At 43.0% G+C, this 17497-nt stretch overlaps 1 protein-coding gene across 1 annotated transcript; it reads right to left on the bottom strand.

Annotated features, from left to right (window-relative positions):
- Positions 1-1327: 1327 nt before the first annotated feature.
- On the bottom strand, positions 1328-5003 carry CBY2 (chibby family member 2). The gene is made up of 2 exons (XM_005420762.2): positions 4895-5003; positions 1328-2425 (listed from the first exon to the last, which is right to left on the bottom strand). The coding sequence occupies exon 2, from the start codon at positions 2303-2305 to the stop codon at positions 1328-1330; it is 978 nt and encodes a 325-aa protein (XP_005420819.1). The 5' UTR covers positions 2306-2425; positions 4895-5003.
- Between the last annotated feature and the right edge of the window lie 12494 nt (positions 5004-17497).

The following is a 17497-nucleotide window of genomic DNA, read 5'->3' as shown; positions in this document are numbered from 1 at the left end:
AAACACAGTGAGGGAGATGGCATAGAGAAAAGCAGCGTGTCTGAAGGTGCAGAACATGAACAGGTTCCCCAGCACAGTGCTGAGGTATTAATCTATTAAGAGCTGTAACCCAGTGATTAAGCAGGAACAACTTGCTGTCTGCACATCCACCTATTAATGAACACTGTTCCTCTTCTTCTCACTTCATTTTTACAGATGCAGCCCTACCCACACCAGTGAGAGCCAGCCATTTAACTTCATGCCTGAGAGATTTGCCTCAGCATCCCAAAGCCAGAGCAGCAGAAGAAAATACCTGTTGTTTTAAGCCTCTGAAGTAAAGAGTCATCACTTGCACTTAGCATGGTATTGTTTGAGTGAAATACAAGGTGAAAGATAGTTCATGCTTTAGGTTATTCCATGGCAAATGACTTAGAGACTTTTACACTAGAGTGATATCCTGCTTTTGGGGCCCTGTTGCAACAGATAAACCTCACTGTAACCTCTCCTTTGCTTTACAGTAATGCTCCTACAATTGCTCTGCAGAAGGCTCCCTGCATCTGTCCTGTCAGATTTCTTAAAGGTTCCCATATTCTGCCTGAAAGATTGTGACAAAATGCACCGCATCTGGACTGTCTGAGACACACGAAATGCATTTCCAGCCACTCTGGCCACACAATTGAGACCAGACCAGAATTTCAAACCTGAGCAGATCAAAAGGCTCTCATCTTCTGTGTCAGCAGATCACTGCAGACTGGCTTGTCCATTATAGTGTGAGTAGATGCCCTTCTAAATAGTGGCTTAGGCCATAGAACAGCCATCAAAATGTTGCTTTTGGCAACCTGTGCTCTTGCTCTGGGGCAGGTAAAAACCTGTTTCATCCGACTATCCAAGAAATCAAGAGAGACCTCACGGCTCTGTGCAGGAGAAGTCCTGCTGCCAGCTCCATTCTCTCCTCTTGCCTCCATCATGATGTCTGGGAGGAGGGATCCTCCTTTATTAATCACAGGTTTTTTAGCAGAGATTGTGAGTCTATCCTTGGACTACAAGCTGGCACACTGTAACCAGAGTTGAGATCCTCAAGCAATAACCTTCTGAAAATTTAGGTCTTGTTACCAGAAACTTTGAAAAAAAAAAGTTGAAAAACATGATTCTTGACACTAGGCAAATTCATGACAGTCACCTACACTATATAACCAGAAGGTGAAATATATTTAAGTAGTGCAAGAAAGTTTCAGAAAGACTCGATGTTCCCCAGATATCTTCAGGCTCTATTGGGATTTTATTAGGTTTCCTGAAAAAAGGAGAGAAGCTTTCTGGGAGATGAGCTGGCAGTTCTAAGTCCCAAGCTTCACATGTCTCCAAGCTGATGCTCAGTTGCCACCTTCTGTCCTGCTTCCTCATACACTGGGGAAGTGACGGCAATGATCTCCTTTTCCAGCATATCCATTTGAGCTGTAATGTCTGACATAGTGTTTTTCACAGCCTTCAGCTGCAGCTTCAGCTTATTGTAATCTTCTTGGAAGGATCTGTTCACGTCATAGAGATTGTGACAGCACTGTTTCTCCCCAGGAGGATGGCTCCTTTTCAGGAAGGTGTGGAGGAGCTCACATAAGTCCTGGAGAACCCGGAGGATTTCATGCTCTCCTGGTGTACTTGGGGCAGTCTCGATCTTGTTCTGAGTTGGAGTAGTGCTCTTCCTTTTACCTTCATGTTTCTGCTGGGGGACTGGGCCAGGATTACCCTTTTCCACATCTGCAATGGTGTCAATGTTCTTCTGAAGATCTGAGCGGGCATCTTTGCTCTCTTCATGGACTGTGATGGCTCTTTGGCCTTTCCAGGTAAGTGCTTTATTCTCCTGCTGGAAATCCTCAAAGGTTTTATTCTTTTCCTGGACTGCCTGGAAAGCTTTATTGCCCAGGCTGAGCTGAAAGCCTGTGTTCCTCTCTTGGAAGAGTGGAAATGGCTTATTTTTGTTCTTGAGGCTTCGCTGAATAGCATCAGTGCAAATTACCTGGACAGATTTGTTCTGTGACCGGAGATATTGTAGAGTCTTGTTTTCTTCCCAGAGCATCCTGTTTTTGATCCAGAGGACTTGGTTTTCCTGCCAGAGTGCTCTGTTCTCCTCCCAGATGCTCCACTCATTCTGTGCCTTCTTGCTAAGGAGTTTCTGCTGTGAAGAAAAGGGTGGCTGGCAGTAGGTGTCATTCACCCATTCCCCATCAATAAAGACAAACATCTCACCCCTTGGCTTCACCCGAGGCGTGATGCAGTCTGTCCCAGGCTCTGTGTGCTGCATGCTCTGGTTCCTCTCATCAAAGGCAGACATGGTCCTTCAGCAAATTGAGGAGGACTGTGGGGAAAGGCTTCTTCCAGGGCTTCTACAGGAGGCTACTGACCACTGCCAAGGAGTAGGTGACACAGCGGGGCTGGAGAAGCTTGATTAGGACTGAAAGAACAGGGAACACAGATACATAGATTTACTGCCAAAATTCCACATCAGAATTAAACTGCATCAATGACAGGACAAGCAAATAAATCTGTTCTCAGGGTAACTGATTTATCAAATAAATCAGTTAACCATGTTAGCCCTTTGATGCTGAAAGGTAAGGAATCCACCAGATACTTGTTGATAGAAGCTGAGAAAATTTGCATTGGTAGATAAAGCAGCTCTATGGCAGCACTAAAAGCTTTCTTATAAAAACCTGCACTTCCCCTTTATCTCTCTACCTCCTTTTTACAGACCTGTAAGGGAGCAAAAGACTATTTTCTGCCTCAGAATAACATGCTCCCAAGTGACCGATGCACAAACACGTTAAAAATTGTTATGAAGCTCAAACAAACTTTTCAAAATAAAACATTTTTAAAGGTTCATAGAAAAAATCTGGCCTTGAGAGCAGGTTTTTCTTGCTAATGCTGAGTAGCCTGTGTTAACAGGATGCCACAAAAATGCAGTGACAGGTTTGCTTTTTGATCTTAAAATCCACAATATGCACAAACCAAAGCTTTGGGACATCAGAGCTTTGTTGCTCTTTGCGTGGTTTTTTGACAAGCTCCCATCATCGCAGTCTGAAAACTGTCACAACCCATAGATAATTCTCCACCTTTCATTCTCATTTCTCCTGTCACTCTTACTCTTTATATGCTTTGATAGCTCTGTTATTTTTCTTGCTTTCTAGCCCTGCAATAGTGATTGCTTATCTTTTTCCTACAGTCCATCTGCCTCTTTTTCACATCATCAGAAAACTCATCTCTAAAATCCATACTGCAGGGCCAAACCTCTAATGCTTCTCATTTCAGACACAGAAACCTCAGACTTATCTGTTGAACACTCTCCCCTCCTTTCCTTACCCCAAATATTGCAGCTTAAATCATCTTCTAACCATGAGAGAACTGGGACAAATTATGGATTTCAGTCTTTTATGTGGGTAAAAAAAAAATAACAACTAACCAGGCAATCAAAAGTTATTGTTTTGTGCCAAAGAAAAGCTTGTTTTCTACAGCTTAACCAAAATTAAATTTATATGATTTTCATGATGAAGTTATTTGATCTGAGGTTGAACTATTTTTTATAACCAAATTGTTGGAATTCTCAGGGTTTCTACACAGAGTTTTTAACAGCACAAATGTGCCTTTTTCTAGATAAAATAAATAAATAAATAAATAAATAAATAAATAAATAAATAAATAAGTTCCTTGTCAAATTTCACTCTGGTGTATTCCTCTCACCCTGTGAGGTCTCCCAGCTTCCCCGCTGTCCCTTGGAAAGCCCAGTTCTGCCTTTCTGTCTGTGAGGAGAGTTTTACCTTCATGAATCTTGCCCTCATATATCTACTCTAAGCATTAAGCAGAGGGTGACCACCACACCCAAGTCCCTCATAGCCTCCAGCTCTGCCATCTCAGTGAGTGCCCTCTGTCCTATTGCTGCCCTCTCCTTTTCAAAACCTGTTGCTCTCCCCTTTCCCTGTTATTTCCACCAACAGCACTGCATGTCCAGGCTCCTCCAAGTTACTTCTTAGAGCCAACATCAATAGATGCATCCTGCACCCCCTTCCCAAGTTTGTCCAACCACTCATAAAATTACTACTTTGTTTAAAATCCCAAATTCCTGCATTTAGGAGAGGGCTATTGCAATATAGGTCTTTTTGCATTAACATTTTGTTTAATTGCAACTTGTTTACTGTCTGGATTTCAGGACTGTCTTCCACATCTTCTGCTGCTTTATCTCATGTCGCACTTGTGTTTTCATAACATCATTCTTCTGCTAAAAAAGTATCTCCTTAAAACTCTGTTTTGGACTTTTTTTTTCCTCACTTACACTATGTCCAGAGCCATGCATTGCTCCCTCCCTTACACCCTTTTCCCCTGCAGCCTTTCCAACACATCCCATTCCACTGAGGTGCCCAGTCCCATTTTTTCCCCCAGAAGCCCCAAAATGGGGGCCTAGTGAAGGGTGAAGGAGCAGAGGGCAAATCAGCCACGGAAGGAACAGATCCCTAGTTATCCAGGGAAGATGCAGAACACATGCAGCAACAGAAGCCCAGACCCATGTGCCTATCATGGACAAGCAGCTACAGTTCTTAAAGTCACTTAGAAAGTGTTTACATTGCACATTTTCAGGATAAACAGAAATGTATAATATAAATGACTTGGAAGGACATTACCTTGGGGACAATTAAACTTGACAGTGGCTCTGTCAGCTCTTTTGCACTGCCAGTGAGACATCGACCCAGCTTTAGGGAGATGCTTCAACATCTCAATGCCTCCTATATAATTTTTTCCCCCATCTCTGAATAATCCCAGGAAATGCTGGGCTGCTGGGTGGATGGGCAAGGCAGCCAGCTGCGGGGAAGCCACAGCAAACCAAGAGAGGCTGGGCAGTTTGGGAGCACACCATTGCAGACCCAGCAATGCTTACCTTCTCAGCGTGGCCAGCTGTGCTCCTTCCCTCTGCCCAGAGCCGAGCTGAGTTGCTGGGGTGTACAGAAGTGGTGGGGTGCACAGCAAGGACGGGACTGAGGCTGGCGTGAGCAGGGACCTTGTCCCAGAAGCAGCCACCCGGTCCCCAACCCTTCAGGGTCTGGGAGCTCCTACACAGCTCCCTTCTGCGCTCCTTCCGTGCTGTCCTCGCAAGATTGGCTTTGCCTTTTCCCAGCATTGCTCTTCTGGGTTATTTCTCATGGAAATGACCTTCCTGCTAGCTCAGCTCCCATGCCCTTTCCTGAACCCAGGCTTCCTGACTTCCCCTTGATGCTCATAACTGAGAACAGTTTGGATGGATTCTTTCTCCATCACACCCTCTTAAAACAAATTTTGCTTTTATTCTGAAACTTCAGATTCTGTTTGCTGCTGAACTGATATTGATACATTCAAAAATCACTTCCTTGTATGCACTGTGAGAGTTGAAGCTGTCTTCTGAGGACAACGTGGTGCTCTTCTTTGACTATAAGTTTGAGAGCAGACTATAGCTGAATGCTAGTAAGAAGAAAATCAAATATAGAAGGCATTCACACATGCAGGTTTAGATATTATTTGTAACAGCCATTTCCACTTCCAGATCTTTACATTTCTAATTAAGTCTTTCTTATTTGCTGCATCTTTCAGATGTGGATTTTTTTTCTAATCAGGATTCTTGAATAATAAATACAGCATTTCATTTCTTTTTCTGTGAAAATTACCAAGTTGACATCACCCTCAAGGTGACTGCTATTGCTTTAGGAACTTGGAGGTATAGTTCAGCTTTGGTGTTATATGAAAATTATAAAATCATGTATAAAATCCTTCTCTGTAATTGCTGCCTTGCTTATATTTAATCTTAGACGACAAAAACACATCACAGGTTACTATGGCAACTCCCCAGGGAGTATCCTTCTTTATTTGAGCTCCAGGATCCTGTATAGGAAAACAGAAAAATGTCCTCAAAAGAGAAAATATTTCATCATGGGCTGTTTGTGCTTGGCCTGCCATCAGATGGGAATCTAAGGGTGCTGCACAGTGGAGACACTTTTCAGAGGGGTGACTGAAATGTCCAATCACAGCATCTGCAGAACTGTGGCTGTGGACTCTGAAAGTGACCTTTGATGAACATTTTAAGGCCTAAGAGCTGACTAGAAACTGAATTAATAGAAAGAAGTGCAGCTGCTTAATCCAGAACCATGGAGAACTAACTTTATAGTGAGCGTACCTTTGCTTTTCTCACACAGTATTTTCCTCAAAGTTTTGTAAAGTTCTTCTGCCAAGTCAATTTTTTACTGAAAATTATGAATTCAAAGGCCAATACATTTGTATCAAATTTAATGAATATCATCAAATGTGTTTATGCAGACATCAGCATTGGAAATGCTGCAAGAGTTCACAGCAGAATTTTTTATAGCAGCTACACTGATTTCTGAGCTGGACTCTCAAAAGGACTGAAATGTCATTCACAAGATTACAAAGGCAGAAATAATGCTGAGTGTGTTCCCCTCCCTGCCAAGAGACAAGTAACCCCTGCTCTATAAGAAGGGTTTGAAGCAGTTTGCCAGCTGAGTGTTTTGTCCACAGCTTCAGACCACTGAATTTCTCAAAGGTATTTCACTGTACAAAGAATTAAATATTATTTGTAACAAAAGCCTTTTTTCTCCATCCTACCTGCACACCTTATACCATACTGCTCAGCTGACTTTGCTGTCCTTCTTCTTGGAGATTGTCTGGTTCTAGAAGGGATTCAGTGCAAAGGAGTGTGTGATCCCAGACACGCTCATGTGATACTCTCCATGTTCCGTGCTGGGGTGCAAGAGGTCACCATCCAGTGATGGGTTGAAAGCCAGGGGAAGAGCAAGGTATGAACTGCTGCCATGAAGATTTTGCAAGAAGGGCCCTGAAGACCCCATACCAGCCTCCTTTCTATTAGATAGTGGTACATACCAGCAGTAAATGTCAGCCCTTTCCACCCTTTGCTTTTGGATTAGAAGATCTGGTAAAGTGTCTGAAGTGAAAATAATCTGTGTGGGGGTCTTTCAGCAAAAAGCATGCTGTATTCCCAAATCTTTATTTGATAGAACCAAAAGTGTCTGCTGCCACTTTCTTCCATGCCAAACACATCTGTGCTTTTAAAATGCCAGCCTGTGTTCATGCTAGTGCAGGCTGGTCTCACCACACACTCATCCACTGTTCTCCAGGGCATTAAGCCTGGATGTGAGTCCTATCTAGTCACTAAAAAGACTCTTGCATATCTGAGTGCTCTTGAATCATCTCCTGACCTCAGTTGCTGGGTAGGGAGTAAAAATTATATTTTCTCAGTTTCTGAGGCAGTGAAATGTCTGGTAATATCTCAGCATTGTATTCTGCCCAGGAAGAGACAGTCAGCAGGGTGAAAATCAGTAATGAAAAACTCCAGATCAGTTTTTTTTTCAGGCAGATAAATGGCTTGAGTGGCTCACCTATGTCATCACCTACTTGGACTAATTGTCCTTCCAGGGACACTATCACAGTGCTGCTGCCAGTGTGCCTCAGTGTAACCCTCACAACATCCAATGCTGTGCAAATCACCAACCCTGCATTCTCCTCTCAGCACTGGGTCAGCTCAGAGCTGAAATGAAAGGGAGAAATATCTACTTTCATATCTTCCCTCTGATCCTAATTGTATTTTAGACATTGGGTAAGTCATCATTTCCTCAGGTTCTCAATGAGTTTGGGATGCTGACTTTCTGATGTAAGCTGTCAAGAGAATTTAGTTCTTCTTTGTGAAGTGCCTTGAACATGAAAGCATGACAGCAAAGAAGCCCTACACACCACTCTTATTTATCCCCCTGATTGTAATACACACATGGTTTACAGGGTGAAGGAAAACATTTTACTATTGCTAGTAAGTGACATCTTACAGACATGTCAGGCTTTGTGTTGTTCCACCTTTGATCTCATTCTCACTTTGCTTGCTTTGTACTTTAGCTAAGAATATTTTTTTTAAAAATCATCAAAACCCATGCGCATTTTCTTGGTCAACTCTAAGCCATTTCCTGTCAATGCTGTTCCTGTGTGTTGTGCCTCTGTGAGCCTTGCCAACAAAAACCAGCCCAATTACCATGTCACTCTCCTAGTTCTGTCTGAACAGATCAAAATTTACAGAGCACTCCATGCTGCTGAAAGAGCCCATTGTTCACTGATGAGTCAATACTAGCAGAAATGGTCAGTGGTGCACTTGTTTCTGTTCTGAGGGCAGAGGGGCACAGCTGACATTGCCCCTGGAGGAGCTCTCTGCCCTTCCTGTACACAGGGACAGTTTGGAAGGGAACAGTCACCTCAGTGTGCCAGGTGTGAGCATGGGTTATCCCCCATGGCCTCCCTGGGACCCTCTGAGAGCCAGGCCTGCCAGCAGGCTGAGCTGGACATGCTGTCCCTGATCTCTGATAGCCACAAACCCCAAACACCAACAGGCACCAGTGTTCAGGAGACAGACTTGAGCCCCCAGGGACCTGTCAGCCAAGTGATGCTCTGGTTAGGTCTCTGCTGACTGCACCTGAGCTCTGAGGTCCTGCAGACAGGTGCAAGATTTGGGAGTTGGGGGCATTTCAGCTCATTCTGAACACAGAGCAGCTCCTCCGTGTGACAAGTCTCTGGGTGAGAGGAAAAGCCAGTGGCTCCATTCCTGATTGACAGCGAGAAAATTAAGGGTTCAGGTTTATTAAGCAATCTCTAACAGTGATTTATGGGGTCCTGTACATTTTAATCTAACAAAAAAATTTAAATCATCTAATTAGCTAAGTGTGTAATCCTGTATATTAATTGTCTATTAGCCACTTTTAATTATAATGGAATGCTTATCAAATAACATGTGATGGCCACGTAGCACCAATTTAAGTCATTATCAGACCAGCTCCTACTTTAATAAGGATCTGTTCAACTGGAGTCTCATCACTTCATTTTATTTTAAAAGTTCTACAGAAAAGGAAGCAATCGCCTTAAAAAAATAATATTCCATTAGGACTTTCTATACTCTTTACTGTAAACAACACTACGTGAAGAATCACAAAACTCACATAAAATATCCAAGGAACTATCAAGGAACCTGGAAAGCTAGATCTTGTTTTTAAGTTTGTCCAGGAGATCCTTGTTCATGCACACAGTCCTTTCAGCATTTTTGCTTGGCTTCCTCTTTCTAGGGATGCATCACTCCTGAGCTTGGAGGTGGTGATCCTTAATTCTTAACCAGCTTCTCTGGGCCCATCATCCTTCCAGGGAATTCTACCAAGCAGATCCCTGAAGAGATCAAAGTCTGCTTTCCCAAAGTCCAGATGAGTTTGTTGTGTGATCTCCTCAGTGTCCTAAATATTTGAACTCCATAATTTTGTGGTCGCTGAGGCTAAGGCTGCCCTTGGGCCTCACATTCCTCATCAGATACTCTTGCTGGTGAAAACAAGGTCCAATATTAGCACCTCTCCTCATTGGCTCCTCTATCACTTGGAGAAGGAAGTTATTATCAGGGCATTCCAGGAATGTCCTGGATTGTTTATGCCCTGTTGTGTTCCTTCCCCCAGGAGACACCAGGGTGGTTGGAGTTCCCTAAGGGCCAGGGCTTGTGAAGCTGAGATCACTCCTACCTGTCTGCAGAGGAACTAACCCACTTCCTGGCCAGGCAGCCCATAGCAGACCCCTACTATGATGCCACTTGTCCCTGCTGTCTCTTTAATCCAGACCCATGAGCTCCAAGGTGGCACCTGATCCATCCCCAGGCGGAGCTCCATGCACTGATCATCAACATGGAGGGTGACACTCCCTTCTCATCTCCACACCCTGTCCTTCCTAAAGAGCCTGTATCCCTTCATTCCAACTCTCCAGTCACAGAGCCCACCCATCACAGCCCTGCAGGCATGCACAGTTCTCTAATTCCTCTGGTTTATTCCCCATTCTGCTTGCATTCAATAGAGGCATTTAAGCTGGGCCCCCATTAAGATGACTTACTGTCTGGAGTGGCTGGAATCACACTGGGCTGCTCTTCAGGTGCTCTCGTGCTGGCCTGTGACCCCTCTCCAGGCTCTGAGCATCTCTGGCTGGCACTGGCACCACACTGGTAGGAGTGGGATGGATTGAGGTTTCCCTCCCCTGGCAACATCAGTTTAAAGCCATCTTCACCAGCCTGGCAAGTCTATGGGCAAAGACATTCTTCCTCTTCTCTGGCAGATGAACTCCACCAGCTCCCAAGAGATCAGGTTTCTCGAAGAGATTCCCATGATCTAAGCAGCTGACCCTCTGGTTGCGGGACCAGTGCTGTAATCATCCTAAGATTTTATATGGACTCTCCCGCCACTGCCCTTTCTGATTACTCATGTGTCATCTTCCAAGCTATTTTGAAATAGCTCACTCAGACTTGTACCCATGTTCCAACGGGCAAACACTGCTGGGTACAGCCCTCTCAGTCCTTGCAGGCATGCAAGATTTGTTTTCCCGTGTTTCTTTATCACTAGACCTGCAGGAGCAGACTTCTAACAAGGCACAGGACCCATCTGGTAATCTTATTAAAAATCAGATTTGGCTTTCAGAATCAATCTTTACCCAGTGGGTTTCTCAAATGGTAGCTCTGTCACCTGGTTTCTACAAAGAGCTCTGCACTCAGCTCCCAGGACTATCCTTCCACAGCACTTTTGCATGTTACAGTGGCACACAGAATTTTACTGGAGCTAGTGGGCTTGTGCAAAGCATGCATCTTATGAAAGATATAAATATCTTGAAGGATGTCTGAAGCTTAGTGCTAGACAGTGTAATTTTGCCAAACTAGAAATGCAAAAAGAACGCTAAAAAAAAGATAATATAGGCTCATAACTAAATTTAAATGTGGGGTGGTACTGAAATGAGACCATTTCAAGCTCTGTGGAGTACTGGTTTACCTTTTCTAGCACATATCATGCTTTGATGGGCCATGGCACACTTTGCTTAGAGGAACACAATTTTAACATCTGCTCATCCCAGGGTTTAAATTGGTGCCAGAGTGCTCTTTTAATGGTATGCCAGAAGAAGAGAGGTTTAAACAATGAAATAAGAGAATAAACAGTTAGAACCCAGGTACTATTGTTAAGCACACCTAGGAACAATTAAACAGGCAATTTTAGAAAGGTTATGTAACCCCTAGGAGTGACTTTATGCCAGTGAAGCAGCCCTTTTTATCTATTTCCCTCAACTTTAAACCTGCAGAATCTGTCCTGAGGTTAATGGAGGTTACAAAAGTTACCTGGTTTTCCAAAATTGCCCACAAACCTCTGTGCAAATTTAGGGTCACTGTCTGTCCAAGTACTCTGCAGTGGCCCTCAAAAGATAGCTGGAACCAGAACACACATCCACCCAGAGAAATGCAATGAGAAAGAAATAGGTTATCCTGTCTTCATATGTGTCCAGAGGATATCATTAACATTAATGTAGTCATAAAGCAGCACCTGCTGGCTCAACGCAGCACATCTTTGCCTACTACCAATTAACTCTTCAAAAAATAATAGAGAACAGTTTTTGCCCTTCTGCCCCAAGCACAAAAACTTGTTTCCTGTTAAGCATTATTAATTATAATGTCCCTGCTGCTTTGCCTCACTGAAATGAACAGTCCCATTAGTGACATAAGCTTCATAGCAAGGTGTATCCCAGCAGGAGCAAGTGCAGACTTATTGGGCTTTAAAAATATTATACTGCTTTTTATTAGTATTGTTGTTCCTTACTTGTTATAGAGCTTTCACTCCTAACCATCCAGAAGGAAAAAAGCCCCACACATCTCAGTCAAAGCACAGATCCCACCTAGACAAAGAAGCAAACTCCATGAAGATGTTCAAATTATGGTAATGTGAATGATTCAGCAAACAAAGTCCAAGCAAAAGGCTTAGGTGTGGCAAGTCATGTGATGAGATGGGCAGAGACACTTCCCAAAAAAAGCTGTAACCATGTTCTGCATTGCTAAATGTGAGCTGTGGTCAGATGCTGATGGGAAGAGTGAAGGTGAAGGTGACCCTTCCTCTGCGGTCAGGTGTAAGGTGCTGTGACTGTGCTGTGGCACATCAGCTGGGTGCTACCTTGACTCTTGACTCTGCTCCAGGGTCCTTTTAGAACCAGCTCTTCCCCAGTGCACTGAAGCAATGCAGCCACCCCTTGTGCAAGGTTCCTGATGTTGTGTTCAATGAGGTCACTCACATATACACAAGATTTGTGTCTCTGACTTACAGTGTGAAGGTCACTCTCTCTTCTGCAAGGTGTCTCTTACAGCCCTTGTGGCTGAGCTGCCAGCCCAGCATCTTTGACCATCATGTGGTGTTTTCTCTACACCCTTTGCAGCAGGATCCAGGAGGAGGAAAACTCCTCCAGTCTCACCAGACACCACCAGGTCTGAGCACTCCTGAGCTGAGCAGAGTTGGCTGTACAAGAAGAAAAGCTAATCCTGTTCTGCTTAGGGAAAGGACAGCTCTTCCCTTTCCACCTGTATGCAGAGATGAAGTGGCAGATATATGTGATGCCCATTAAAATATTTTACATGGTATTTAACCTGAGCATTTTGGCAGAAGCCATAATCCATCTGAGCTGTCTGTACAACATAAGCATACAGTATATGGCAGCCAGCCCATTAACTGAAGAGCTCTTTTGCATAACACAAACACTGAGGTTACACGTTGTGCTTGTGTTACCCTTCTTATCTTACCAAAGTCACTTTCTGCACAGGCAGGATGTCAGGAATATGATTTACTGGTTTTGCTTGTCAGTGCATTGCAGGTGATCACAGACCAAGTATCATTGCTGAATGGACAAATGCCAAGGACAGTGATTCCTGTATTTAGAATAGAAATACAGCAACGTGCAAGGAGTTTCTGTCTAAAGCCATGTTGCCATTAGTAGCTTGCAGAACGCTGCATGATTGCTCCTCCAAAAATGTATCTGATTGCATGTTTATTCACAAGTTTGAGCTGCACAGAAAAGTGCAGCTGAACATCTGTCAGCTCTCCTTTTATGAGACACTCAAGCCTTTCCAGAGCCATGAAATGCTTTGTATTATTTGCTGCTGGGATTGTCACATCTTCCATATCTAACAAGGTACCTGGAGACTGTCCTTCTATTTCTAGCAAAGATTTCTGCCTGACACTAATAAGAAGACAGCATCCCAACACCACCTTTTTGAAGCAGAAAGGGGCACTCTAGTGACCTGGGAAGCCTCATCTGAAATAACTAAGCCAAAGCCTGCCATCATCGTACAGACAAGGTACATTCCATCAGCCCATATCTCCCTCACCTTCCACCTCCATGCTGATTAATTTTTCCAAGTCTCATCTCAAGAATTGCTGAATGACAGAAAAAGAGATATTTCTGTGACTCACAGGCCAGTTTTTGCAGTGCATATTTATCTGCTTTGCCTGATTGATCAAAGATACCATTATCTGCTGTACTCTGCAATCTCATTGACTGGGTTCAGCCTTGCTAACTTCTCGCCTTCAACGGTCATAAAGCTTGCTAAAAATAAAGTTAAAAAAAATTTGGGGTTTTTTTGACTGGGTTGTGGATCTTTATAGAGGTCAAATTTCCTTCCCATCCCTGAGAGAAGTTACTTTCTTTCTGATGACAGTGGATTATCTCTTGCAAATAATGAGACCTCTGCCTAATAATTTGTCTTTGTTTTTTCCTTCTCTTTGCATCAGCTCCCCACCACCAAACACAGAGCCCTAAGAAACATTGGCCAGCCATCTCCATTTACATCTACACATATCCCCCATGTTTCCTCTTTTGGGCAAGCCCCAGACAGTACTGTTTAAAGGCAAAAATTTAGATGCAATAAACACACTTGAGCAAACGAGATCAGAAATTTCTTGCCTTGTTGTTGAAACGCATCATCCTTGCTGCACAGCTGCCACCAATGCACAGCCACACCTGGGTGATGGCAAGGGCTGAGCTGCAGCTTTCCTGGGAGCCCTGCTAAAGAAAATTCACCTGAGATTCAGGTGAATGGTAATGCCAAGTGAAACTGTTATCATTCTGTGGGATACCTGTGTTCTTCTTGAGGAAAACATAGAACTGGAAGCACAGGCACTCTCAGAAATCTGAAGCAGCATTCCTTCCATATTATGCATATGAAACACCAATACCTGAGAAGTGACATTCCACAACTTTTTTTTTCCCCAAACAAGAGAATCACTGCAAAACTTCCTAAGTAAAGAAAATCAGATGTGGTTAACAAAAGAGCTAAAATATGGTTGGAGCAAGAATTTTATTAAAAAGATAGTTCTTTTAAATGCCTTGCTATTTGCAAATACATTTAAAATAAATTATAGAGATAGCAGCTCTTGCTTATACTGACATCTTTTGTACTGTGCCTGAGAAATCACGGGTACAAGTTCACATACATGTCACCGTGCAAAGTGCTCGTGGTAATCATTTTCATGGGGAAAAATAAGCACTGGAAGGCTCATGTATTTTATGTCATGAATTCAGTTAATGCACACATCAATCAGATTGTCAAAGCTGTTTACAGCCCATGACTGGGTATTTCTAGCTTTTGACATATTATATCAAAGAGAACCAGAATCCTTGAAACATAATTTTATAGCTCTCTCTCCCTCTCTACTCATAGCTTTCTTCCCCTACTCAATTCTTCTGGTAAAATCTTTATATCATTTGCAGCTCCTTCAGAACTCCACAGTCACCAGCTTATTAGCCACATCAAGATCACATTATTCCTCTTCTGAGACCCTGCCCTGGGTTTTCCCCAAAACTTACAAGGACTAAGATTTGCTATATTTAGGTAGGTTCAACTACCACATCCTTCTAAATTAAATTGCTCTGGTATTCCTTCATGCCTTTGCACATCACTATCTAGTTCTTTTCATCCAATTTTAAAATGTACTCTTATTCTTTTTTCTCCATGGTCTTCTTTTTTTTTTTTTACTTTTGTACTTAATGACTTTATGTCTGGCCGTTGATTATGAGATGTGTCTCCTCTGGGGTTTGTTCAAAGTTTAGAACTAGTCTAAGATATTAGTCCCAAAAGAGCGTGTGAGAAGGAAAAAGGGTTGGGGGATCTATATTTTTTCTTGTGAAAATTTAGAACCCTGGAATTAGAAATGACCCTTTCTTCTGTATTTTTCTGCCACATGAAAATCATTAAGAAATACCAAGTTTTGTCTCCATGTATACTACATGTAACAAAACAGGGATTTTGGAGTCAAGCATTTCAAACCATGAAGACACAAAGACGCAACACTCACTAAATTAGTGGGTACCAACACAAGAAATTTCTAGCAACATGCACTGGAAAGATATAAGCTCAGATGTGCTCCACACCATCAACAAATGAGATCAGCTCCACCTGATGGACCATCTTTAAGAGACAGACACTGGACTTGACAGCCAGCCCATGAAAAATTAAGAGGTGTGATTTATTCAAAGGACCAAATATCTCACAAAACTGGGCAAGGAGAAGGAACAAAAATGCAGGAGGGGAGAGGATTCAGAAACAGTCCAAAACTTGTGGAGGCAACTGCAGCATATAAACAACCAAACAGGACTACTCCAAGAACTTGGTCATAAAGTTTAATGGCTTGTTATTTATACAAAGCCTTCAGTAACGCAGTAAGAAAGTGCCTGTTTTCCCTCACTTCACATCTTTACTGTTGAATGCTTTCTTTTCTCTCTGGGTCTCTCTCCATTTTAATTTAAACAATATATCTGGTTTGAGTGTGACTATAAAGCAGACTCTTAGCAGAGACAGAGGTGTGTGCCAACTGGAAATGGCTCCACTCCCATCCTTTCCCAAGGTCATTCCCCACCAGCCACACCTGAGGACAACAAGCCTGCAGTGCTGTGATCAGGCAGGAACGTGCTCCAAGGGTAGCAAAGAGACAGCATGCCCCAGTAGCTTGCATGCAGCAGAATTTCAAGTCTTTACGGTGTTGTCAAACATTGTTTTCCTCCAAGACATTTATTAAACGCTAGATTATTGAGTGCCCTGATAGGTTTGCATGAAGGACATTGTGAGACTGACTGACAGATTGATGGGATGAAGATGTCAGGAAAGCATTCAAAATTTACTTTTGGTAAAAGTCAAGAAAAGGAAGGGAAAAGCCTTCCAAATCTTGCTGCAAATAGGCTTTCCCACAGATTTAATGGGGAAAATAAATGTGCAGATTCCGAGACCCTACTTTGAATTGCATTAGTGATTTGAGATGCTTCATCATTCTCTACATCATATGAACTGCAGACTTCTGATTTCCCAGACTCTGCTAATAACAAGCCCTGTAATTAGGTATCTGTCCTTTGCAATCAGCACTACAGCTTTCTGTTCATAGGAGAAAAATTGGAGGGTGAGAGAACCACTCAAGAGCATAGGAAAGCTGTCACTGGTATAGTGCGGCTGGCTAATGGTTTCAAAAACGCTATTAGGTATGTAGCATGTTAATAAAAATGTTCTTGCTCATTTGTCTGTCTGATTGAACCCACACAAGTTTTGGGTGCGAGCTCATTTTCTCAGACTCCAGTAGTTAAGTAACAGATTTCTTCTGATTTCCTCCTCCCCTGTACCCATGAGCCATTTGCCTGGATGACTGGCCACAGACTGTTCCTGCTCATTAGGCAAGATTTGCTTTTGAAGTTTGGTACAGCAAGAGGATGTGGAAAGGCATCATGGAGAGAGGCTGCCTAGGGATTTACCCTCCTATTTTAGCCTGTTTTTTATTTTGCCCATGCAGTTTGCAGTTTCTGTTCTTTGACTTGAAAAGAGGAGCCCAAGCATGTTAGCAGACAAAAATCAGACTGTTACTTGACTATCTTGGAAAGCTTTGAGAGGCAGCAACAAGGAGCCTTCAGTGTAAAACCTTGGCCTGTTAAAGTCACAACAACATCAAATGTGTGAGGGATTTTACATCCGAAGGTAGAGACATTTTGCCAGTCTTATCACAGCCATTAGAAGCAAAAGAGCAAAAATTAATCTGATTACGCTGCCTACAGTAAGGCAAAAGTCTGCTGCTCACTGCATTGCATTGTTGAGATCACAGCAACTCCCAAACCATTCTGGTGGAGTTCCGCTGGACCCCATTTAATGTCTGGAGAAGTAAATTTCCCCACCAAGTTGTCTCTGACTACATTTTAAAAATTAATTTAATGCCAGAGCATCCCATTCTTCATTCCAGCAAAACTGCCTTTGGAGAAAGCAGTGACAGCTCTCAGACATAATTTTCTGCCCAGTACTTACCCGAGAGTCTCTTCATCTCTGAGGTTTCCAAAGCCAGGAGTGTTATTTTCAGGGACACACATATTAAAATTAATGCTAAATCCAAAGCACTGCATGCTGTGGGGCTTGATTGGATTTGGACAAAGAATGTCACTTTCTAAAGTCAACCCTGCATGTAGATCATTTTTTTTCACCACCTAATCATGATTGTGAGGACGTAAATCATGCGAATTACAATGAGAGGAGTTGATGAACATGCGCCGCAGGAGCTCCAACTTCAATCCCCTTCGAGGTCACGCTGGAGAAAGTCCCTTCCTTAGGGTTTGATTTCTGCTGCCTGGCACATTCCCTCCTTAGCCACAC

The sequence above is a fragment of the Geospiza fortis genome, unplaced genomic scaffold, assembly GCF_000277835.1.
Source record: "Geospiza fortis unplaced genomic scaffold, GeoFor_1.0 scaffold194, whole genome shotgun sequence".
In the NCBI taxonomy this organism is placed as follows: domain Eukaryota; kingdom Metazoa; phylum Chordata; class Aves; order Passeriformes; family Thraupidae; genus Geospiza; species Geospiza fortis.
This window is presented reverse-complemented; position numbering and strand designations above follow the sequence as displayed.